Raw genomic sequence first — 26,067 nt, 5'->3', positions numbered from 1 at the left:
TGCCTGGCTGCTGGGAAAGCGCCCGCTACTCCTCTTTCAGATTCAGCTGAATCCTCTAGGTTACCTCTGTCAACATCAAGCACCGAGAACAAAGGCACAAGATTATGGGAATCTCATTAAGTATGCTTGTTCCAAGAACAAGAAATGTGTCTACTTTCCTCTGATGACCTGGGGAAACAAAAAAACCCTTCAGCACAGAAAATTTATTTGTCATCAGTTACGAGCATTTGAATGTGTAATATCCAGTTTAAGGAGAAAAAAATGTCTGTCTGTCCTACGCTTTCTATACTGACACCTTGCAAACAGCATCATTCTTCTGCTTGAAACAGAAAGCAGGGATGTACATATCTGAGAACACCAACACACACAAAAACCCCCAAATCCTTAGGGTATTAAGTGAGCCATTTAACTAAGTATTTAAAACCTCTGCAATTATTAGTTTATTAGTATCATCCAGGATTTCAGATGTTCAATATTTCTCCTGAAGTTATACATAAATGCAAATTGAAATAAGAATCTGAAAGTCAAAATTGTATAACAAAACAATACTCCATCACAAAAGCGTGTAAAATTACAAGAATGCTTTTTTTTGTTTGTTTTTAAACACTGGCACTTAAGAGAACCATAATTTTGTAACCACAAAATTGCCGAATTGTCCCCCAAACTGGTAAGCAGGTATATGTGAAAATAGTTACAGCTGCCAGCACTTGAAGTTTTACTAAATATGCAAAAAACCCCTTAGCTTTGGTTTTGGAAGAGAACTGTATTTGACCAAATTAGACATTGTTGGTATACCATAAACATTTAACTTTTTAATGCAAAATTTAATAAAATGTACTTTTCCATACAACTATATTTAACTTAAAAATGGGCAAACATCAAGAGTGCGGTATAAAACCTAACAGGAAAAATACATCTTATCTCATTTTCAATTTGAGACAATATACAACTTTGTTTAAAGGGCTAAAACTAGAATTTCAAGAATACAAATATGAATTTACATAGATTTAACAAATAATAATGGTACCATTTATAGAAATCTTAGAAAGAAAAAATCATTTCTTGTGGGCCCTTTGCTACCAGGAGTCTCATGGTATAAAGCCCATGGCCATCACCAGACCTGTCACCAAAAAATAATATGGTCATTTCATGCTTTTAACTTTACACATTTTAGGTACGCTCATCCTCCCAGGTGTTCAGAGATTTACAAATATAACTTCCATTACATGGTAACAGAGTCACACGTGTAAATTTCTCTACACCAGATGGACATACACTCTTCCTATGGGTCCTTCTAGGACAAAATTTAACATTCCCTCCCTCCCCTCCCCCAAAGTATTTAGTTTCTGTAAAATTGAACTCTATACTTCTCAACTCTCCAAGACTGGTAAACTCATGCAACTCAAAAGAATATTACATTTCACAAAAATCTGAACAGGTATCTGTTTGCTGAGATTGAATTTTTTGTTGTTTCCAGTTATGGAAGAATATTTTCATCACAGGCCTATATATTTCTTTTCTTACCCTATCATGATAATGCAGGGTATGCAGATCAAAGCTTTGTTTATCAGCTGGTTATATGAAAGATGAAAACTGTAATATTCCCATGATCCCATATGGGCATTCAATAAAGCAAAAGATGAGTTCCCCTCAAAAAAAAAAAAAAGAAAAAAAAAAAAGAAAAGAAAGTATGATTCTCAAGGGCACCTATTAAAAGGACAACAATACTAATAAAAAAAAATTGTATTTACTTAGAAGCATTCAGAATGTCAACAAAACAGCTGCAACTTTTTTTCTTCCTTTTTGCAATTACAGAGTGGTATTCAGTTAACAGAATGACAATTATTTTTATGATGCATCAGAGACAACTGAAGATGAGAAATGAACTACATCCCCAAATATAACTAAATTTGTGCTGTGCACCAACAAGAACCTGCTTTATAACTCCCATGCCAATTTACAACCCCCACACTGTACCAGGCAAGGTTAGTGGCCATTGAAATACCACTAAGGACAGGGCTATCTAAAGACACATTCGGTAGTGTGTTAACTATACAAAAAAAGAGACACTGTACAGTTTAAAAACAAATCTTACACAGCCTTACATTTCAATTTTTTTTTCTTTAAAAGGAGTGAGTTGTGTACAGGGGGGTTAAATGCTTTATAGACAAGAAAGAAATTGCTCTAAAAGAGACTTATTCATCATCATCATCATCTTCATCCTCCTCTTCTTCCTCCTCTTCATCATCTTCATCCTCTTCATCTTCGTCCTCATCCTCCTCCTCTTCCTTCTTCTTCTTGCTCTTCTCGGCCTTGGCAACTACTTTTTTGCCTCCATCAACCTTCCCTTTGGCCCGGTATGCAGCAATATCCTTGGAGAAGAAAAGCAGGAAGAATCTCTCAAAGATGTAACCAGCCAAGAGGTTTGAGCCACCTCCAAAGAGCACTTGTGAAAGCAGCCACCCAAGCACCTGCCCTTTCTGCACATCCACTGGGCTAGGACCAAGAGCCGCGCCTTCAGCTCCAAGGCGAACTGAAGCCAAAGAAAGGGGAACCTTCTAACACAGAAATTACACTGGCATGCTAGAACACACTGCTTATGGCTGCTGAGGCATCTCCATTGTCAGACTTCTGGGAACAGGCTGGAAAAGCTGCTGCCTCTGACTGTAAAGGCACAGCTGAGCCCACTATCCCACAAGGAAATGAAGTAGGGAGACCTCTTAAGGTCCCTGTCTAGCCCTACCTCCTACAATGCCTAAAGAAACGCACAGGAAAACCCTTGTTTGAGGCACAAAACTGTGATCAGCCACCCAGAACATACCAGAATGACCCGGCCTAACAGCTGCAATGCTCTGCCTCAGCCAAGAGCAGTTATACTGAACTCTGCCTAACAGAAGTTTGCAAAATAAAAGGTATAAGAACTTGATTAAAGGGTAGACAGTGCCACCTTCTGCATGCAGTAAATTTATTCTAGTCGTTTGAAACGCACAAAATTCAGTTCCTGTTACAGGGAAGTCAAAACTGCACCTGGAAGGCGAAGTCATAAAAGCAGTCAAGACTTCCCAACTTTGTGCCAAAATAGTAAAACAATTAGGTAGGAGAATTGATCTACAAAGCTTACACACACCAGCTACAGAGAAATATGAACACATTTACACAGATGATCCAAATCTTCAAATATTCCCCATCCAATAAACACTACACCACTAATCTTACTGTTCACTTGGATTCCCTTAAAGATTAAGAGGAAGTTTTGAGAAGATATGATACCCACTAAGTCAAAGGCCAAGCAGTGAAATACTGAAGATTACTACACCTTAAAACCCCATTTGTAAGTGTAAGAAATAAAGACATTACTAGTAGAAATTAAAATAATATCTGCAAATACAGATGAACAATTCTACCATTTAAGAAGCATCTGAGTTGCCCTGGCTGTGTGTACCAGCAATTACCACAAAGCTGTAGAGAAAGCACCATGTACAAAAGCTCCTAGACCTGCAATTCCTCTCTGGCACATACACAGGGCTCAAAGGTTCCACCTTGCACACTACAGTGCAAAAATTCCAAAGTGGATTTGTTTGCCAGGAGAAATACCCAGAGGAAGGTGACAGCACACTATGGACAGAGGTGCTGTATGTCAGCTGTAGGTGGTCACTGACCCTTTGTGAAGCATCGTCAGGGGATGCCAACATGCATCCTTCTTCTTCCCTTGGGTTCTACATATTGGGATGGGAATCTGCCTCTAGAAATAAAACCACGTGTAGCACAGTCCTGTGTGTGTACCAGTTCTACAACTCCAATTATGATGGCAGGATTTAGCCTTAATAATTTAAAAAATTGCATGACAAGCTGCTTCATATGCATAATTAACCAACTTCACTACTAGAAAGGAGATGGACACAAAGTAGATCCAGGAAAAACACATGCCTAAAACTAGCATTTCCTTTGTGTTTTGTCATTACCTCAGGAATAAATTTTAAAAATCATCTATGTGCATCAAATCCTAACATTAACGGATGCTCACCAGTATGTCCAAAATTAGGGAGAACCAATTCATTCCTTACTGCTACCAACTTAAGTCAAATTCTGCTGTGACCTATGAATTTAGTAATGATACAGAACCCATGGTATTTATTAAACCACCAGTGACAGCCCAAAATTACAGACCAATGCAAACAGTTCAAGGTAAAGGACTCCAATTTAGTGTTATGGCAATGAACCATTTGCCCCTGTATGCAACCTTTTTCAACAAATATAATGAATTATGTCATTAGCATATTATAATTTGCAACATCAGGTATCAGAGGACACAGTAAGAAAAAAACCATCTAAACTGAGGCTTGATCTCCCCAAAGCACCTCCACGAACACCAGTGTTACCTTTTCATACTTCTCCTTCAGCTTAGCAGCCTTCTTTTCATAAGGCTGTTTATCGTCTGCAGCGGTGTTGTTCCACATCTCTCCCAGTTTCTTTGCGACATCTCCAATGGACAGACCAGGATGTTCTCCTTTGATTTTTGGACGAAACTCAGAGCAGAACAAGAAAAAAGCCGAACTACACAGGAAAAATAAGAGAAGATTATTTAAATTTTAGACTCTGCTACAGCAGCAACTTTTGTGACCTCTGTTACTGTTTCTTAAGAGCATTTTGCAAAAAGCACCTAAAAGTGAAACAAACACTGATTACAATGGAAGGTATCAGAACTGAATGAGCCACTTTGCAAACTCAACACACGCTCGTCTCTTAAGTAATGCTGCACATCTGGTCCCATTTTTGGCAGGATCCTCAGACAGGCAGATTTTATATACCAGACACAGCTTTAGAAATTAGAATAAGTGAATGACACTAGGGCAGCAAATGTTATGTCAGAACTGTTAGAGGTGGGAGGCTGCAATATTTGTTATGAAAGAAGAATTTCCAGACAACAGCACCAGCTCAAATAAGAACATTAGCTTGGTAAAGGAACTTCCCTGTTCCCTTCAGCATTAGCTCCATATAAAACACACACATACAAACACAATAAAGTACACCGATGTCTAGTAGGAAATGAACTTGAAACCAGCTGTCATTATGCAGTGGCTGAAGTTTTAATTTTCCAAGCTGGTTTTGAGCAGGATCACCCCTCTAACCTGTTCTGTGCAAAAGCCTCTGATTTTAAACTGACTGCCAATCAAAAATTCTGCTCAAGCCAGCACATGATGAGAGTAGGGCCTGCAGTACTTTACTGCTGTATTACACTGCCCTCTTAACAGAAATTAGAAAAATCAGTCAGAATCACACACAGTCTATTTCTGCATCTACTTTTAAAGGCTGCCATTACTCTAACTTTGATAGAGGGACAGCCAGCCTGTAAATAAACACTTAGCTTTCATAACTAAAATTTCAACCTATCTTTTACACCTCTGGTGAGGAAAATCACATGTTCTTGTATTTCGGAAGCTCCTGGATAAAATTACCATTTTATAGACACACACCAGCATGATGGTCCCGAACAAGACAACCTAAAGCTAGGAGTCTACTTACGGAGGCCTCTTCGGTGCATTTGGATCCTTGAACTTCTTTTTTGTTTCCCCCTTAGGTGGTACATAGTTTTTCATTTCTTTTTCATAACGAAGCTTGTCAGCCTTTGCCATATCTTCAAACTTCCCTTTCTCCTTAGAAGACATAGTCTGGAAGGCAATTGGAATCACAGAATACCTCAGAAGGGACACATAAGGATCAAAACAGTATATTAAGATTCAAAAACATACCAAAGTCCATTCCAAAATTTCAGCTGGGGGAGCTAAAGGTAAGACAAGGACAATGGATAGTTACCACTCATCTTACAACTGCACTTGATACTTACCCAAAATCTGGAATTCGAAAGAAATCATTTAAAATCTCAAATGGCATTTCACACAAGGCAGTCATTTCAGGTTTCGTGGGGTTTTTTTTAAGCAAGTATTCCTACCTTCCATCGTTCTGAGCATTTTTTTGAGAACTCTGAGAAGTTCACTGACGCATCTGGATGTTTCTTCTTGTGCTCCTCCCGACAGGTTTGCACAAAGAAGGCGTATGAAGACATTTTACCTCTCGGCTTCTTAGGATCACCTTTGCCCATTTTTGCTGATTTTCTGTAATAAAGCAAATGAGACACCTTTAAAACTTGTACTTTCAACGAAGTAAGTAACAACCAAGGATTGTGCCAAACAAGACCTGCTGGAGCAGTATTCTGAAATCATACAATGGGAAGAAGATTCCCTTCTGGAAAATTTACTGAAGAGTTCTGTCATCCCTGTCTGAGGTGCCCTGGATGCAAGCAACCTGAAATCTCAAAGGGCCTTCAAAACATGCAGTTATGGTCTCCAGCAAACAAGAACTATCCTACCAAGCAATCTGAAGGCAAGTAACTGGAGACTGCACACCATGATATTACTAGTGTATTAATCATATGCTTGGGAAGAATAAACTGTATTGAAAGGAGGGGAAAAGTACCCAAGTATCCTGTCTCAGTGGTCTTCTGGATTACTAATTTCTTTTTCAGCCTGTGTTTCTACCTCTTCCCCTGTAGGCCCTGGGTGCTTATTTACAAAATATATTTTTTATTATTTTCTATACCATATGTTATGACTCCTCTTAATGTGTACTGCAAAATACGACTCTTTGCAGGTATACCTTGAAATACAGGAATGGAACAGCTCACTAGGTCAAATACGTTATAACCAACACAGGCAGAAGTACAACACTTACGCATGGCCAGAGCTGTGCTCAGCAAGAGCACTATCTGACATTTTCAGACACTGAAAAATACCTTCCTGGAACTTTCACACCCAAGTCAGACATTCAGAGTATTTCTTCATAGCTCCCTGGAAAAAGTCACTTGCACCCAAACAAGCTCTGCTTTTCAGCACGAATTAAAAGAAGGAAAAAAGCGTGAAAGGAAAAAAAAAGAAGGGCAGGCAGCGCCCGCCCGTATTGCCACAGAAGCTGTATTTCCTATCGGTCTGGCGGACAGACAGAAACAGATTTCTGCTCTGTGACTAAACACGTCCGGTTTGAAGTTTCTATCAAGTAAACAAGAGGGCTGAAGAAGCAGGAGCCGCTCCTGCCTGCCATGGAGACGCTCCCAGCCTAGCCGGGCCCGGGGCTCGGCCGGGCCGGGACAGTGCCCGCGGCTGCGGGGGCAGGCGGCTCTGGGGACAGGGGGTGGCCGCGGGCAGGGCTCGGCACCGCGACCCAGGGGCTGGTGTTTAAAAGCCTACCGCTTCCCGCCATTTTGGACGCTTCCCCTGCGAGGGGGGCAGAGGGAAACTTCAGAAGTCCCTCAAGAGACCTGATGGGGGTGGGAGGGGAGGGAGGGAAAAAAAAAAAAAAAAGAAAAAGGAGTCCCGTTATACGGAAGATACAGGAGAACATGTGTAAAGTTTTATTCCGCGTTCAGGCGAAGGCTTGTAGCAGCGAGCACATGCCCAGGAGCCGGACACCCACCGGGGTGCGGCTGCCCGCAGGCGGCGACCCCCGGCCCCGGCGGGACAAAGCGCTCTCCCGCCGCCGCCCCCGTCCCCCCGCGGCGGGGGGGGGGGGGCATCCCGATGCCCAGCCCTGCCCGCTCCGGCCGCCATGAGGCGAAGCAGCCCCGGCCTGCGCTCCCTCCCTCCCTGCCGGCCGCGCCGCCGCAGCGGCGGTGTCGGCGGGAGCGGCCGCCATAGCGCAGGCTCCTGGCGGAGGAGGTCACCCGCCGCCGAGCCTCCTTCCATTTTGTGCGCTGAGGAGCAGAGCCGGCCGCTCCCCACCCCGCCGCCGCCACCACACCCCCCGCGGCCGGGCGGGGCGGCGAGCCCGGGCGGCGGGACCCCCGCCGAGAGGGGCCGCGGCGGGGCCGGGCGGCGACCCCCGCTCGCGGGGGCGGCGGTGGCAGCACAGTCCGGGCGGCGCGGAATGGCCGCTGTGGCGTCGCCCGCTGCCGCCGCCGCGTAGAGAACATGGCTCCTTCCTCCCTTCCCTTTGTGTGAGCGCGCCGCTACCCTGGCGCACACGCTCAGCCATTGCAGCCGGGGGAGGGCGGGCGGGAGACGGGGGGAGGTGGGTGGGAGCGGGGTGGGGGGGGGGGGGGGGGGGGGGAAGGAGATTTGGGGGGGGAAGCGCGCTTTCAGCGCCTGCCCAAGCCCCAGCAGCGCGGACGAAGCCCCGGCGGGGACCCCTCCGCTCGCTCCCGCGCCCCGCCGAGCTGTGCGGCCCCGGAGCCGCGGGCCCCGCGGCCGGGCGAGCAGCGGCTGCTGGAGAAAAAAGTTCCCCGAACTGCGCCCCCGCCCGCCCGAGCGCCTCCTCTGCTGCTCCGCGCCGCTCGCCTTGTTTTCTCGCTCGCGGCTCCCGTCAGCCATGTTACAGCCGGGCGGCCGCGGGGCCAGCGGCGCCCCGGCCCGCGCCCCGTTTCCCCGCGCTCCCCACCGCCCCGGCGGCGCGGCGCGGCCCGCCCGGAGCCCCCGCCGCTCCACCGCCCGCCCCGCCGCCGCGGCGATGGCTACGGTGAGGTACCGTGTAAGCGGCTTACGGCGGGGTACGGCGCGGCCCTCGCCCCCCGCCGTGGGCGACCCCCAGCCGTTCGCCCGGCTCCCTTTGCCCGCCTCTCTCTCCCCACCTCGCTCCTTGCCTCCCGCCGCCCCGCTCTCCCGAAGTCGCCCGCCGCCCCCGCCCCGCCCCGGCCGGGGGGCTCGCCGCCCGGGAAAGGGTCTCCCGGGCACAGCCCCGCTCGCCTTTGTGTACGGGCGTCTGAGCCCGGCGCTGCCCCGCGCTCCGCGGTCATGCAGCGGAGGCAGCACGACGGCCACCACCGGCTCACCGCCCGGCTGTGAGCGGGCGGGCGAGCGGGCGAGCGCGCTCGCCCGGCCCAGCGGCCCCCGGCGCGTACTCACCCGTGTCAGACAGAGTCGGCACGCAGCCCTCGCTCGGCCCCGAGCCCCAGAGACGCTCCCGCGGCCGCCCGCCCGGCCCCAGCGCTGGCTGGGTCGCTGTGCAGCCCGGTGCACCGCAATGGCTGAGCGCGGGATCGATACGCAGCCTCCTCACACTCGCGGCGCTGGTAACATTACTCTCTGCACAGCCCCGCGCCCATTGGCCGCCGCCAAGCCGAGCGCCGCGCCGATTGGCCCAGGCGCTCCCATTGTCCTGACCAGAGCGCGCCGCGGGTTGGGCGCGCCGCGGGACACGTCACCGAGCATGGAAAGGGCGCGCAAATATAAAAGTGAGCGCAGGGAGCCGGGCGGCGGCGGGCCCCGGAGAGCGGCGGTGGCTGCCCGGCGCTGCGCTGCTGCCTCTGAGGGCCGCGGGCCCCGCCGTCCCCGCCGCCGCCCCGCCACCCCGGGGGAACCCGCGCGTCCGCCCTGTGGTGGGGAGCAGGGCGCCGCCGCCTGCCCGTCCTTGCGGCCGCGCCGCCCCACCGCGGAAACCGGGGCTCGGCGGGGAACCGAGCCAAGCCCGCGTGTCTCGGCTCCTCTTGCCCGGTTCCAGCCGGCGCACGGGGCTCCTCTCCGCTGCCGCGGCGGCGTGCGCGGCTCTGCCCCTTACCCGAGGTTGGGGGGCGTTTGTTTTGTTTGTTGTTCCGTGGGGGGTTTTTTGGGTTTTTTTTTGGTTTTTTTTTTCATTCTTTTTCCAGAAACGGCTTCATCACCTGTATGAACACTAGTCGGAAGATACTGGCTTTCTCCTTTACCTCCTGAGTGACAAGGAGCAGCCCGCAGTGGTCAGGCAGCTCCCCCCTCCACGCCCCCCCGCCACGTTCTCAGCAATCGTGCACAGTGATGGCCCGGCGCCGTGCCGAGCATCCCGGTGCAGGGGCGCGCTGAGCCACATAGCACCTGTCCTCCGCTGCTGCTCCTCTCCCTGCTATTTTACTGTCACCTGCACCGCACAAGGAAGCTGTACAGGACTAGCAAACAGGAGAAATACCCCTTAACATCAGCTTCGCTGATTACATCTACTTTATTGGTGCAAACAACGCTGGGAAGAGTGCTGCTGTGAAAAATCCAAAACCACTGCTCTGCTCCAAAAGGCAGTGTCAGCATGCTTACTGTAGTAACAGAAACTTGAGTTAAGACAACTTAAGCTAAACTGGTCACAAATATTCGTGTGTAAATAGCTGACTTCGATAATTTCTTAATGAACTCTCAAAATCTATCCATGAAGTTTTGGAAGGGTTTGTGGCCTAACACAGAAGGGATAGCAATTGTTTTGCAAGGCATGGTGTTTTATGGAAGTCAAAGATCCTTTTAAATAATTACCCTAATTCTAAAACTGCCTCATTTGTGAAGAAGTGCTGGTAGACATATGAAGACAGTGATTCTGCTACCTAAAATCATGCAAAAATACATGAATAGTAAGGAACACTTGTGTTTCTGTCTCAATTAAAGGTTGTGTTTGGGGTTTGGGTTTTTTTCTGATTTGCATCCTAAACTTTAAACCTTTTTATGGAACAGAAGAAAATGTAAAAATCACTAGTATTTATGTGGTTTAGTGTGCAGAAGCTGATAGCTTTGCACATACTGAACTTCTTTAAGGTTTCTTCTGTGAAAACCAGACCTGAAAGGAAGGCAAAGGATTGCTTTTATTCCTTGCTGTTGTCTAGAGCCAAAACTTCAGTAAAAGGCAAGTGATGAGGAGAATTTGATTATGTGACACACTCCTGTAAAGGTTTTCCTTCATCTCTGCTAGTTAGATGCTCAGGCCTGTACAGGTTTGCATCTTCAGTGGGTTTCTTCTGCAACCCTTGATGACAGAAATACAAAAGAATTTACTCATCAGTTGCAGACAGTAGTGTTTTTTACGGAAGCAATGTATGTTTCTTCTCTTGTTCATGCTGTGCCACATCCCTTCTGATACTTCACAAACATGCCTTCTTCTGCAAACCTCATTGAAGTTCAAATCTGTTTTAAATTACACTCCGCTAGACAGGTGCAGTCACTGAGATCACTTGGACAACACAGGACACCTTTGACTTCTTGCATATAAGCTTTGCCCACAGAATATTTGGGTCACAACAGCCCAGTACAACTGCTCCAGGAAAAAAAAAGTATGTAGCTGCAGAGGAAGTTTCAAAACCCCTGTTTAGTAATTTTGTTGTTTTGCAAACTAGGGTATACTTTAGGAAAAGACACACAGATTGGATGGCATACTGCAAAGCAAGAGTAAAACAATGATTTCTATTAGATACATGTTTTCAAATACTTCATGTTTTAGGATACCCTTTGTAGCTACTTACTTGGAAACCAGTAGAAATCTTTGTAAGGAGCCTTTTGGTCCAACTCCTTTTCCATGTAAAGTGAGCTGAACTTGAACGGAAACATCAGCTATACGTTATCAACCTTTTTTTAAAGCATCCTTTTTTTCTCCAGTTTTCTTTAGAGATAACAGAGGAAGGCCTCTCCAAAGACAGAACTGTTCTTCTTAACAATGTCTTGCTGAGTAGGAACAGAAAAGTTCCAACTGAATGACGAAAAAAGTTGTATTAAAATTTTCCTCTCACTTCCTATCATCCTCCATGTAGCTCACAACCAAAGATTTCTAGCAAACACAAACAAGGATGGAGAATCCCAACAAGTACAGACTATCTGGTTGGCAGTGGAGCCTGACTCAGAGAGAGATGCAGAGATCTCATTCTCCCCCATTCCCAAAATAACTGTGATACACATTGGTGACACTACTCCAGTAGAATTTTTGACGAAGTCACAGTATATAAAGAACGTTAGAAAGTTTCTGCCCACTTTAGGGCTGTGGTTGCTGATAGAGGTGGGAAAACACACTTGCATCAATTCCAGAAGTCACAGGGTGTGGGGCAGCACACCTTCCATGGGGCAGGAAGGTGGTTCTTCAGTGCCCCCATCTTCTCCTGCAAAATGTGTATTCTGTGAAGGACACTGCTTACTCCCCAGAGGGTTTGGCAGGAAAGCAGATGATTTCACAGCTTGCTTTGACAACAAAGAGGTTCAGTGTCGTCACAGGACCTCCAGATTTTGTCACTCTGTCCTCCCTCCCAAGGAATGAGATCATTGTTTCTTTGGGTCAAAATTACTAGACTATTACAGTGAAAATGGCATAGTAACAACTAGCTTGTCAGTCAAATCCAAAGCTACTATTAGGCTATTTTTAACAAGATCTGAAAGCCTTTCTCAACAAAAAAGTTACATTTTCAGCTCAAAACGAGAGTAAAACATCTGCAGAGACAGGGCACCTGGGCACGTGTACTTCTGATGGAGCTGCTGGTAATGTAGATTGTCACTGTTGCTTTCAAACACTTCCAGCCCTACAGCAGGGAGGGTTTTCACAGCGTATTTGAAAAAAAGCCCTGGCCATATTTGCCCTTTTCCTGAGGCTGCAGTGCCAGCCTGTGCACAGCCCAGATGAACACAATTCTCAGTTGCTTATTAGATGCAGACTTGCAGCCAATCTTTTCCTCTGGTGTCTTATTTGAAATCATCGGGAGATACACTTTAAGTATTTCCTTAAAATCATTTCTGGAAGAGAAAGACTCTATTCAAAGGAATCAGCATGTCTGCAAACAGTACCAATGAATGGAACCTGCTTTACTTTACCTTTCCCATCTGGATTTGCTCACAGTGTGTCAAGTAATCTGCATATGTTGCTGTCCCTCTTCCATCAGTGAGCAGGGTTTCAGAAGGCTGTTTGTCCGCTCCCCATGGATGAGTGGCTGGCTGACCCAGGTGTGTGTGTGTAAGTGGTAACTGTGGAGCAGTGGCACACAGGCAAGGTAACCTCGGCTGACTAAAGGCAGTGGGCCGGGAGAGGTAGGCAGGGAGCAGGGATGGCACTGGAGCTGCTGCAGCGTTTTCCTTGCCAAGCTTCATGTGTGAACCAGCTGATTTTTGTTGACATGTGAGCCCTGAAGACAATTCCATCATTCCTAGAGCTGATACATTCTTAAATCAGGGTCAGTACTTACACAGTGCTTTTATCCACAAAATGGATAATGTGAAAATTTGTACACTTTTTGTGGAATTAACAGATGTATGGCAAAGTATCCAAGCAAACAGATTTTCATAGCAAAAGCATATAGCCACACTGTTCAGCTCAGAAAGCGGGCAAAGATGGTGAAGATACATCAGTATAGACTTTTCCTCTGCTGATCAGTATACCATGAACATTTTTTACAGTGGCTATGTGTATAGAAAGTAACAATTTTATGGTAAGGTTAATAGATTTACGAAATACGATTCCTTTAGCATCTTATTCCTTACGCATAAGTACATAACTTCTTTAAGTGCCTCTGTGAAGCTCTCAATGTGCAGTTTCAGACAGATGGAACTGCGTTCAGCTTCAACAGCAAAAAGGAGTTCAAAAATGTTCTTTCAGGACTGCACTATTTCTGAAATCGCTGACCTGCTGAGATGCTTGCTTTGCTGAGAACACAACATGCAGTGCAACATCCACTTATCTCTTCAACTTTCTGGAAACACAGCATCAAATATTCAGTCCCCTCCAAAATCTCCAGATCATTTATGTATTGTACAGTCGAGCCTACCACTGAGATAAGAGTTATCAGCTGCTTCTAATAAACCCAGAATGTTGCTGTCCATCTTCACAGATACTGCTCTAAAGGTGTTAATACTCACTAGAGACAGGTAAGCTGCTGATGGTGACACCACTGTTAGACTTCTCCACCTGAACAGGCAGAATCCAACCAGGCCTAAGGTGATGAAAAATACCTGAGAATCCCTTCCTTCCTATTGTATCCAGCCCAGAAGATTCAACAAGATATGGTCTCTCACAGCCAGGAATCTTTCAGACAGACCTCAGTGCTCCATGTCAAATTGGAAAGGTTCCTAGAGCTAGTTATAGTGCTGGGACAGAGCTACTATTCCCTTATCTACATGTTTTCTGAAAAAAATCAATATAGAGATAGCATGTGACCTGTACTCTGATCCTTTATATGGGACTGCAACACAGACTAAACCATCTGCTTATGGATATGAAGATGACACCTTAATGCAAACAGTCCCTGATATTAGAAATCCTAGCACAGTCTTACTTCCACAAACTCATGATGTGAATTTATGGGATGTTGATATCCAAAGAAACAGGATGCATCACACATCTAGCTAGTAACTACACAGGACCTACCGTGATGTAGACTGCATACAAGCAGTTACAGGAACTGCTGGAGGAAACAACCATTTGCTCACAGCTTCAAAAAGGGAACTCGCATAGTTTGACAGGACAGTCTTATCCTTTTGCTGAATACAGCCAAGTGTACATGGGTGTCACTGGGTAGTGTCTGTCTCATCCCTTACAACACAATGAAGTGTTTCTCATTCATTTGAGGAGTTATCCACATACTCAGGAACTTCATAAACTTGCTAACTTCCCAAGGAGAGTTGGAAGCTCAAGGAAGATTACAAGTACTACAAGTTATCAGTGTATACCACTCACTAGGGAGGGCAAAGAACATATCCTGGAAGAGCAGAAGGAGCCTCAAAAAACTCTTATCCTTTCTCCATCTCTCTCCTTTCTGTCTCCTTTTTCTTCTCCTCTTTTGTCCACACTCCTGTGCAAAGATAAGCTGAAAAATGCATTCTGGCAGCTGTACCTGCTCATCAAATAGTCATCAGGACCATTATTTAATGGTAAAGTAATTTTCTAGCCAGACCCCCCTCCCCCTACTTCCAGAACAGTTTCCCAGTATGCACTGCACTGGGTGCTGCATTGGTCGAACACCTACCATTACACGCAGCCATCCCAATTTATTACTGGTTCAGAAAGGAAGATTGCCTCTTAAATGGCTGTTCAGAGAAATGAAGTCATGCTAGCATTCTCACAGAGACCATCTCCAGCTTCTATCATAATCATCCTGTTTCTTCTACCATCTTCTTTCCCAGTGATGTCATCTCCTTTTATTTAACGGTTCTATTCCAGGATTTCTGAGACTCAGGAGAAGAAACAGAGGCAACCTAGGATATAAGAAATCACATAATTTACATTGACTAAGCCTGTGGTACCAAAAATATTCAAGGGAATGCCCACTTCTCTTGTCTTTTCCAACAGCAGGTGGTTGTTTTGAAAAGGGCTCTGTGAGCTCATCATTGCAGAGGGACAACTTCTACACCAAGTCACCCAGTGTTACCAAAAGCTTAGTAATAACTTTTTCATTAACACACACAAGCTTGGAATCTAAATCTATATAGCTTAGTACTTTCTTAACTAGGTGTCATTTGGTTTTCTATTCAGATCTTGTTTGCCTTTACTTCTTTTCCACGAGTTTTAGAGGATTCTTTTGCATTCCTTTAAATCTCATTTCTACTTAATTTACCATGTTTCCATGAACTTTCCTTCTGCTGAAACAAATGAAGACCTGTGTGGAATATGCCCTGAATTTCACAGGGGGAATGCTGCCACAATGGAAAGACGCATTCTTTTCCAAGTCAAAACCCAAAGTCTGTTTGGACAGAAAGTCAATGTCGTGACCTCAAAGTTTTGTCAGACACAACATTAGACAAATTCACATTAAACTAATGCACAGCACCAAGAGTTGAAACAGTCTGTAGTTGAATTGAATGAAAATCTGATGGTTTCCAGGAGGGGTAAGTGTGGGGCTGGGAGTGCAGGTTCAATTCAGATGCTGATATGTGTGATATGCATGAATGTCATTGGGTAGGCTGAGATGTTTTGACCCGATAGGCATCTGATTAGTCTCCTTCGTGTAAATTTAACTTAACCTTGTCCTAAAGTATGGATGCCAATCAAAATAAATACCAATTCCTTTGGAAAGAAATACTGAAGCAGTAAAACTTTCAAGAGCCTCTTTGAAGCTGTGGGTTTTGATTGTTTGAACTTTTATATGACTTAATAGTGATGACTTTTTTAACTAAATGAATTGCTAATACTATGTTATTTCTTCTATTACAGCATAACAGATCACATAACTGTTCTTGGGTTTCCAAATACAAGCAAGTGGCTACTTATAGGATTAAATGGATGTAAGGGATATATATATTCACATCCACTCACAGTCTCTATTTCCAGTGACCCACAACAGTGTGTTAATAACAAACATTTTTCATTCAATCCTACAAAATTTCTGCAAGTATGTAGTACTATGCTAAACACAGCATTTAAGTTTTGATGTATTATTGTTGCTTTACAACTAAAATTATTATTTTTATTTTCACTTCTATCTCCTTGAAAACCTCAACATAAATAATTTTTGCATCCCTCCTGTACACCCACTCTTGCTGATTTGTGGATCACTTAAAAACATTTACATGTTTTAAAAAGCATCCATCCTTTTCTGTCCTCTAATAACTACACTCAGATGTGTAGAAGTCATATTAGGTAGGGTTTTTTTACCTGACCTTGTAAAAACATCAATTTCTAGCCATACTAACACAAGTGTACCTAGAGAAGTAATTTTACTTCTATGTATGTGACTAGTAACACAGTTTTATGGATAGAAAAGAGCCACAAAAATCATCCAAGAATGTGGAAAAAATAATGAGAACCCTAAAAAGCTCAATCTGTTTAGCTTTTTCTTAAAACAAACAAACAACAAAAAAAATAATACTGAGAAGTAACTTGATTACATGGTAAAAGCACTGTCCTGGGGAGAAAATAGTGAGTCCTAAAGAGCTCTTTAATCCATCAGAGAAGGCATAACAAGAATCAATGGCTGGAAGCTGAAGGCAAACAAAATGCAAATGAAATAAGGTAGAAAATTTTTAGCAGCAGGCATGATTACTACCTGTATTATACTGGTACCTGGAAGCCCTCACAGATCAGGGCTCTATTAGGTGCTGGTAAAAAAGAACAAAACAAAAAACCCCAAACAAACAAAAAAAATGCAACCCCAAAGCCAAAAGAAGATACCCAAAACATAGAAAAAAACCACTGATTCTTGCCAAAAGGTTACAAAAAGCATGTAAGATGAAGTAACATAGTAAATCAGTGATAATATTATCTGATATGACAGGCAGCGGTTTCAGGCCATGGTTTCATGATACAAAGTGTTGAGTTGAGATACAGACTTAAGGTGATTCTGAGTATCAAGACTGTTTCATCCTGTTCCCACAATTTCTCTACAGCTATGAAATGTTGAAAACTGATCCTTATTTAAAAAAAACCAACCCAAATCAGTGTTAAAATCAGGGTTTTCATTTTTACTTTGCAATAAAATGCCAGCAAAACTGATGTACTTTTGCAAGTACTTTGATTTTTATGAATTTCAGTGAATGGGTTGACCAAATTTTCCCTAACAGTATTCCCCCCACCAGTTCTTTGTACAGGAACTTGCTGCATTACTTGTGAGAAAAGAATGCATATCCCAGAGAAAAACATGCAAAAGCCAGGCATGAGATTGTTTTGTTTTCCTCATAGCAAATCACTGGGCTTGGTGACCAATTTCAAGCACCATCCATAGATAAAGCAGACATTAACAAAAACTGAAACTCAGCCTACGGTCTGGCAAGATTTCTCTGAAAAAAACCTAATATGCTACCAAATTCTAATATAAAAGATAACAAGATGAGCTTGTGTTCCCAACACAATTGCTCTGGCACTGGAGCCTACACACCACCCTTGGTAGCTTGCAAACACAGTAGGCCACTACAGTTTGACCGGGAAGAAGATTAAAGGGGTAAGCCAAGAGCAGCATTTTCTATTACTAAAGTTTTTGCCATCTATTTGTGAGATCAAGGATCAGAAGGATAGCCCCTGAAATTCATTGTGGAGAGAACTGGGAGCATCTCCTCTTATTTTTCAACAGGAAAACAGGAGAAAATCCTGCCTTTGATTTCTGTTTCTTCATTTAGATTATTAGCAGACTACGGCAACACCCCCAATGTCTACTGCACTGAGAAGCTATGGAAGAGCTAATTTTATGGGGTGGGAATGCTGAAGAGAACACAAAAGCTAAAGAACTGGGGTCAACGCTCCACAAATAGTCCCTTAGACTCGGAAGCAAACTGGGTATACTCATGGTGTTAAGGACCCAGCCTTCTTCCTTCCCTTCCTCCCTGGAGGTGGCCAGCCTCCCCCCACTGGCTGATGTTCTGTGTTTCACTGAGCTGGATATTCACGTTCACGTGCTAGACAGGGAATCGGTTACAACCAGTTCTAAAAGCTTTCATTTTTCTCTTGTTCCTTGTTAAAAATACTTCAAGTTATAGCTATAATAAGCGACATTAAAGGAACATTCTTTCATTGCAAAGTTTAAACACTTAACAGCCTCAATATTTGGCCTCGTGCACTCTGTTGAATTTTTCCACGGGACTGCAGCCACCCCGTGTGTGCAGGACACAGCTCAGGAAATGAATCAGGGCTGTGCATCAAATTAGATTATTTATAGGTTGGTAAATGTGTTGTCTCTAGGAGTTTTGGTGAGAACAAGAGAGACAACTACAGGAAGAGAGCGATGGGCATGTGGTTAAGGCAGTTGAATGCCACACAGAATGCTCAGTTCTGCCTCTGCCTTCACCAGCAGCCCCCGCGAGCACGGAGCGAGTCAGACCACGCACCTTGGCAGATGGCCAACCAACCTTGTCTTCCAGTCCAAACAGAAACACCTTGGGCCTTTTACGTAGAAACGCAAAGCAGATGATGATAATGGAAGGTTCAGCTCTTGAGGGAAAAATGGAGCCAGAGGCACAAGGTTAAAAGGCAGGAGAATCCAATTAATATCATTGACTTTACTAGTGACTAAACGAGTGGCTTAGTTTCTCCTTGGTCAAACAGGACAGTGGTGCTTTTCTGTTGTTCTGGGAATATGCAAAAATTCATCAAATACTGTGAAGCTCCTTAATATCATTGTAATAAGCCTACAAAAACAAAAAACGTTTTTCTGATTCTCTATATTTAAAGGAAGTTTTGAATCTTTTAATCTGTTAATTATCATATACTGCTACATACTTGCTTTAAAAAAATATACACTATAAATACTAACATGTACAGAAATAGAACACATCTATTTTTCCTCTCAAACTCTATTTTTAATGTGATTTTGGAAAGTCCTTTCCAGCTTTTATCAGGGCTATAACTTCACTATTCAGTGAAACTGCAACATGGTCATATGGAATAGGACAGGGAACAGCACACATTGTCAACAAAAGATATTCACCGGCTCACAAAAAATAAAAATATCTTCACTCTCAGTTGTATGTTGTGTAACTACAGCCACAGGAATAGAAAAGCAACAGGAGAGCTAGTAAAAGGTAATGTCTTTTCCTACTTCTTTTATTACATCAGGGTATCATCATATTGAAAGCTTTCAGTAATACTAGGCTACCAAGTTAGCAAAATAAAATATTATATTTTGTGTCCAGCAAGAAATAAACAAATCTACATCTTTAAAAAGAACCTGAACAGTTTCAACAGTTACTCTGATTTAAAAATCTGAGTTAAGAGAAATACCACAATGATTGAAAACACTGATGATGAATCTCCATTTTAGGTGGAAAGCCACTAAATGTAAAAATGTAACAATAATCAGAGCAATAATGAGGTTTAGGCACACAACAGAAGAGAAATATTTTAACAATATCTGACAACATCCCAAGCACACTCTCTGAACACTACTGAAGTGGATGTGCAGTACATGAGACTGAAAGACAACACCATTTTAAAAGATAATTTTCATCATTTAGAAGCAAATAGACAAGGGAACGAAATAGAAATTTAGGTTCAGGCCTACAATCAGATCTTCAGAGTGAGAACTTGCAGTCATATAGAGTCCCATGAACTTTGTCAGGCCCTCAGGCTATCAAGGTCCATTTCAACAAATCCACTTGCAGGATTAGGACCTAAATAGGTAAAGAGAAAAAGGATGAAATCAGGTAACACAGCACACAGCTCTAATTAAAGAGATGCCAAACTAATCACAGAAAAATAATCTGAGTGCCTAGACCATGACAAGATCTATATCTTTACCATAAAATACTGCAGCTACAGCAAAGGCTACAGTGATATCTTACACCAAGAGATTTATAGAGCATTAATTGATCACAGCACATTCCCCATCAGGCAAACACAAGTACCTGCAGTGTGTTTGCTCACCTCCTGTGTGCTGCTGCTTTTTTGTTGTTATATGCAATTTGTTTTATTATTTTCAATAAAAGAGAGTGGTCTAAAATCAATAAAGGTGATATATTTATCTTCATCAGCTCCTCATTTCTAGACATGTAGATTTTCAGCCTCTTAGTACCACGATGGACAAAGCTAAAATGAGATATTCTCCCTGTATTTTAAAACACTGTAAAACTGACAGAAAGTAATAATATTTCTATAAGAAGTGTCATTGTTATGCCTATCTGAAGGTTGTGAGAAGTTCTAGCTTGGCAGTGTGTCTCCTTAAGGTTTCAGTGAAGCCCCATGGTAGCATGCACCTAGTATCATACAACTGCTAATGAGAAAATAGACTGTAGCAAAAAAAAAAAAAAAAGCCTATCTCATAATGAGGTTTGTCCACTGAAATATAAACTTTAACGCAGCAGGAATATCAGATTTATGGCGGCACAAGCATATGGAATCACAGGCTACACTGTGGAGTGCTGTGTCATCCAAGCTTCCACACCAGCACTTATCATCCACCCCAGGAAGGGGTCCATGCTTCCTCTCCACCTATGACATTCCCATGGCTCTCTCTCAGCTTGAGAGGCTATAATGGCCACTTCACTGTGCCTGTAAATGTCACTGCACCTTGTACCTTCAATAGCATGACCTCGTTGAGACAGCCAGATCAAAGATAGAATGAGGTTGTCCAGGAGTAGGATACCATTCTTCCCATTACTGGAGCAAAGTTACAGCTTCAGAGATTGGCATGTAACCAGACAAATCAATATAAATACATCTTCTACCCCAAAAAAATGTTCAAGACAATCAACAATCTCTGATTACTTTTGTTTCTCCTACAGGATGGCTTAAGATGCAGCAAGATCCTTTATATAAAAAAAAAGATCAATAAGTTTAAAAATTACCTCAAGATACATGAGGACATGAGCACCTTAAATTCACTGAGACATTGATTTGCCTATAGCACTCATGGAGAGATAAGGACTCAAACTGCTATTATTTCTAGATGGGAAAAAATAACATTATATACAAAGTTTTCCATGCACATGGATGTTAGGAAGCCATTTTTGCCAAGATGAGACCAATTTTACTTAGACCTCGTATATAAGGAAACTCATAGATATGCAAGGCAGATGAGATTTCCAAAATTTGTGAAGAAAGGAGATGGGTTTGTCTTCTTAGAATTGGTGTTAGCTCAGGATAGATATCAAAATCTTCATTTCCATTTTAATGTTGAATTCCCAGTTCTATCCCACATGTATGTCTGAAACTGGCACACGGTAAAGAATATCTACAACACTGGACTTCAAATGTGGTGTCAGATTTTGGTTATTTTATCTCCAGAGTGTTACAGCCTCAAACCTGGGGTCACTCTGTAGGCATGCTGGGGCTTGAGGGGAAGATGCAGCCCACAGGGCTCAGCCTTGCTGTGTACAGGCAGAGGTCCCAGTCCCAGGGCCCAGTGTGCCAGAGGGGTACGTTTGCTCAATGAATTTATGATTTCACCAATTTTTAGCAAGCAAAGAGTAATTTACTGCCTTATCTGGCTATCACTGCTCTTTCTCCGAATAACCTGAAACAATTGATGGGCCATTAATATCAAATTCCTTGCCAGAGTTACGTTTCTGAGGAAAGGCAGGTTTTAATTTCTCTTCCTGAAGCATACTACAAGCTTTATCTTTTTAATCTGGACACCTAACTACTCGACACCTAAGACAACCTTTCTTGCTCTTGCACACATACATTAACAGTTTAGGTTTCCACACCTGGTGGAAATCTATTAAAAAGCAATAAGAAAAAAAACTAAACAGCTGTCTGGATTTTTTTCTTCAGGTTATGCCTCCTTGATACCAAAGCTGCCTCATCTCTGGTTTAAGCGACAAAAGCCTAGAAACAATTCTAATTCACACCTGTTTGCTACCATGCCCATACAACTACACACCACTGGAAAGTTAGCCAAGAGCAGATGTATTTCCTCTGTCCTTTCTCAACCTGTGAGTTCTGGTACAGGCTGAAGGGGGAAGGAAAAGATGACTGTGGCTGGTATGGGACCCGGCTATAAAATTCTCAAGTGAACTGAAAGCCTCCTTCTCTTGGGGGAACTCTTCTATCATCAGGCAGAATCAGAATAAGGAACAGAATCAATTAATTATTACTGAAATACTATGGAGTATTGTTATTAGAAGGCTTGACTTCATAATTTAATTGTAAGGAAATTACTGTATCTGTGTTCAGTATTACTAAAAACCAAATTAAAAGATCAGTGCCTTCCCACAAAAGCTAAATACATCTTTTCACGCTAGGCACCCCACTGTGCCATTACAAATCAAACTCAACAATTAATGTCCAGTCCTTTGTGGCAGGTGGGGAAATATTCTAAGCAATATTATGTGGGAAGCAGTTGTAGGAGTGAAGAACGTCAAATAATAAATAATACAATTATATTTGAGGACAGATCTTTACAGTTTTCCTATGAATGACTTAACTGTTGGTGACACACATACAAAGCTGCACAGCTACACCATCATCCTGCCTATTGTTCAGACATATAACTCTAGCATCACCTTAGATCCCAAAGATACTCCAAATCCCAAGATTCATATTCATAATTTGCAGATACTTTCATTGCAACATTTCCAAGATGGTATTTTTCTTAATCCTCCCAATCAGCTAAAGTATTCAATCAGGTTAATCATCATCATCATGTTTTGATCCAGCAAGATTTTGCTCTCTGCTTCTTGATTCAGCAACATTTTTTTCTCTCTGCTTTTGAGAAACACAGCCTAATATCATACACATTCACTCAGAAAACTGCTGCCAAGACCCTTTTCCTAGTTAATCACTTGGAGAACACATCACTGTCTCCACAGCTCTCCCTGACTACTTCTGCAGCATCTACCACTTGTCTTCACCTTCAAGGCCCATCCTTCCTTATCACCACCACACCTACTGCTCCTTAATCATTGTCAGGATGACAGCTGTGGTTTGCTCATGTTTGAAGCTGGGCCAATCTTCATAAAACATAAAGCTGAAAAGACCATTAGATCATACTGTCTAACTTGATTAATATGTTCTGTTTGGCTAAAACACTTTTAAAACTCTCCACTTTCTACTGATAAAAAAATAAAATTCAGGGATGCTTCTTGTATCTCTTTCCTTCCTATCTCCCACCTGCCATTCAGTGTCAGGAGTCCTGTTTCCAGCTCCTCTCACACCCACATGGTGTATTTTCAAACAAACCTCTTGTGCATTTTCCTGTCTTACACCTTACACATTATGGAAACTCCCTTAAATATTTGAAAATATACTGCATTACTGTTGTTCAAAGCTTTCTCTGAAATTCAGCTTACTAACATGCCCCTACAGCCCCTATGAGCAAAATGTGTGATAAGTAGCTATATACACATTACCTATTTTCAAATGTCTAAAGTAAGCAAGAGTGGGAGGTAGGAGACAGATCCTACCCTACAGTAAATAGAGAGGCTCCTTGGGAGCGATTTGGTTGAAGGAACTCCTGAAACACCGCAAAATGTCCTCTGAAGGAGTCTCTGTATAAGCTGCACAAATGGCCTAAGGAAATCAGTCTTTTGATTTAGTTACATGAGTTGGATCCCTAAAGTATGAATGTTCCCCCGACTACTAGTGTTTCCCTTCTCATCTGTGTATATTTTCTACTTTCAGCTGTATCATATTTACACTGCTAAGATTTAAAATTGCAGATATTCTTTCCAGCGCGTCTCCATGATGCAAAGCACCACAGGAACTAGTTATTTTACAATTACACAAAAACAAACAGTCTTACAGTGCTATACAGTATTTTATTAAACAGATCCTGATCATGCAATTATCATAGCATTACACACATATGCCTGGTAGATGATGCATGGCTCTGTGCCCCAACTTCAACTCTATTTACTAAATTCCTCAATCCTATAACAAAGACCTGGAATGTGTTCATGGCTGGCACCAGCTTTTTTTCTCCCCAGTTTGAATCATGGGCAAATCCTCAAGACAAATCAACACAGCAAAAGAAGAAGAAAAGGGAGAATAGGAACATTAGGAAGAATTAGGATACCAGGAAGAATTTCTTCATATAAAGGGTGATTAGATATTGGAATGAGCTGCATAAACAATAATCAAAATTCATACCAGGCACCATGTAAAAAAAAGCCAGAATAGAACAACTGTTACTGGAGATGATCTAGTTCTTACTCCACATAACAGAAAATAAGTTCTTGCAAAGCCCAAAGTAAGAGAAAAGGCCTCCTGAAGCAAACAAACAAAAATGAGGACACAGTCAGTCATAGATCAAAATCTGATCAAAATCTAACCAGGGAAAAATACTGAATTAAATGATGTGATTTCATAATAATAAATTTCATTAATAGCAAAGAGTTAACTGCTAAATGATGAAAAGAATGTATTTGGTCCTGTATTATGGTACAGTTGTTAATAATTCAGAAACTGGGGCAAGTAACATGGCATAAAATCTGCAGTTATTTCAGTTACTCAGAATCAAGGAAAATTATTAATCTAGCCAAAATTAGTAAGTGGACCCCAGAAACACTAAATCAAGTTTAAATGATGATAGATAAATAACAGACACATACTAAAATAAACCCATAAAAAACCAGTCTGTGTTTTATGAGGTTTCAAATTAAAGACACAACTGTACGGAACTTAGTCCAATAAAACTCAATGTACTAGGCAAAGAGCGTTACCTACAAAATCTCCAGATAAATTGATGTTAGTCACTGACATTTATTTTCCCACAGATTTAATTCCCTCACAGTCTTACATTCACTTACTCACAAGCACTGACACTTATCTGTTTAAAGGTCTGGCCAAGATAACTCACATGAAAACCAAAAGACAAGGACCGTCAGCTATAAAGTCCTCACCCCATTTCAGAAGTTGTTTTAATTATCAATAAAAACTTAGCTTTTTGAGCAGATTCTTTAGGCTGTCCTTCAGGAATCTTCAGTTGGGACAAGGTATTTCTTTGCCCCCAGGTCTGGCTTACATCACCTTACATAAACCTTAGGTCATGTTGCTGCCTACTGTCTGTTTTTTCTTGTTTGGTATATAGGTCTGGAATATGTGTCGGCAGTCTCTCCTCCTGTTTGGCTAGGGGGAAAGAAGACTCGTGTAAGTGACGTACTACAACCTTGTTGCCATCCTCCTGCTGTTAGGATGCAAGGTCTACAGCTGGAAAGTCATCTGTCCTGTGGCACACAGGTACTGCTGGGAATGGCATCCTGGAAATGGTGTCCTTCACTATCAGTAGAGGTAATTTCTTTAACCCTTTATTTCACTCTTTCACCTTCTGCTTACACAAACATTTTCACCCATCCTGCATTTATACCAATCTTAATACTTGTGTTACAATTCTGCATAGTTTTATGCTAGATAAACTAGCATCCCAATGCTGATTGCTACGTAAAGGACACCTTCCATGCTTTTACTTCCTCCCTCATCATATGCTCCTCTCTATTCTCCTTGCAACAACGGCAACAGCCATCACTGCTAAGCTCAGGGAGAAAACCAAGAGAAAAATCAACCCTAAATCACTGACAGACAAGTCATAGAATCATAGAATGGTTTGGTCTAGAAAAGATCTCAAAGATCATCTAGTTCCAACCACCCCCTGCCATGGGCAGGAGCACCTTTCACTGGACCAAGTGCTAAAAGCCCCATCCAACCTGGCCTTGAACACCTCCAGGAATGGGGCATCCACAACTCCTCTGGGAAACCTGGTCCAGTGCCTCACCACCCTCACAGTAAAGATTTACTTCCTAACATCTAATCTAACTCCATCTCCTTTCACTTTGAAGCCATTAACCCTTGTCCTATCACTACATGCCAGTGTCAGGTGCAAGGGGGTGGTAGGATTGCATCTGTTTAATGGAAGTCAATCATTAGATCAGTTATCCCATAATGGGAAAACACACCAGTTGCTTTGGCCTCAGGAAGGAACCAGGGCCCACTTCAGCAGTTTAGTGAAAAATCTCTGCTCAACACACC

General features: G+C 43.0%; 1 protein-coding gene and 1 long non-coding RNA gene across 7 annotated transcripts in view; both read right to left on the bottom strand.

Annotated features, from left to right (window-relative positions):
• Positions 1-416: 416 nt before the first annotated feature.
• On the bottom strand, positions 417-9,065 carry HMGB1 (high mobility group box 1). The gene is made up of 5 exons (XM_069012565.1): positions 8,892-9,065; positions 5,951-6,113; positions 5,524-5,669; positions 4,380-4,554; positions 417-2,372 (listed from the first exon to the last, which is right to left on the bottom strand). Exons 2-5 carry the CDS (start codon positions 6,098-6,100, stop codon positions 2,196-2,198), a joined length of 648 nt encoding a protein of 215 aa, XP_068868666.1. The 5' UTR covers positions 6,101-6,113; positions 8,892-9,065; the 3' UTR covers positions 417-2,195.
• A 261-nt stretch (positions 9,066-9,326) lies between these two features.
• The window catches only part of LOC138109317 (uncharacterized), a 43,721-nt gene continuing 26,980 nt past the window's right edge, over positions 9,327-26,067 (bottom strand). For 5 of the 6 annotated variants that reach the window (XR_011150401.1, XR_011150398.1, XR_011150410.1 and 2 more), the window contains one exon: positions 18,878-19,775. This is a non-coding gene — a long non-coding RNA (uncharacterized lncRNA). Of the gene's footprint in view, positions 14,937-18,877; positions 19,776-26,067 lie in introns of those variants that run through there. The other variant, XR_011150406.1, reaches the window with a different exon arrangement.

The sequence above is a fragment of the Aphelocoma coerulescens genome, chromosome 1 (assembly GCF_041296385.1).
Source record: "Aphelocoma coerulescens isolate FSJ_1873_10779 chromosome 1, UR_Acoe_1.0, whole genome shotgun sequence".
Taxonomy (NCBI): domain Eukaryota; kingdom Metazoa; phylum Chordata; class Aves; order Passeriformes; family Corvidae; genus Aphelocoma; species Aphelocoma coerulescens.
This window is presented reverse-complemented; position numbering and strand designations above follow the sequence as displayed.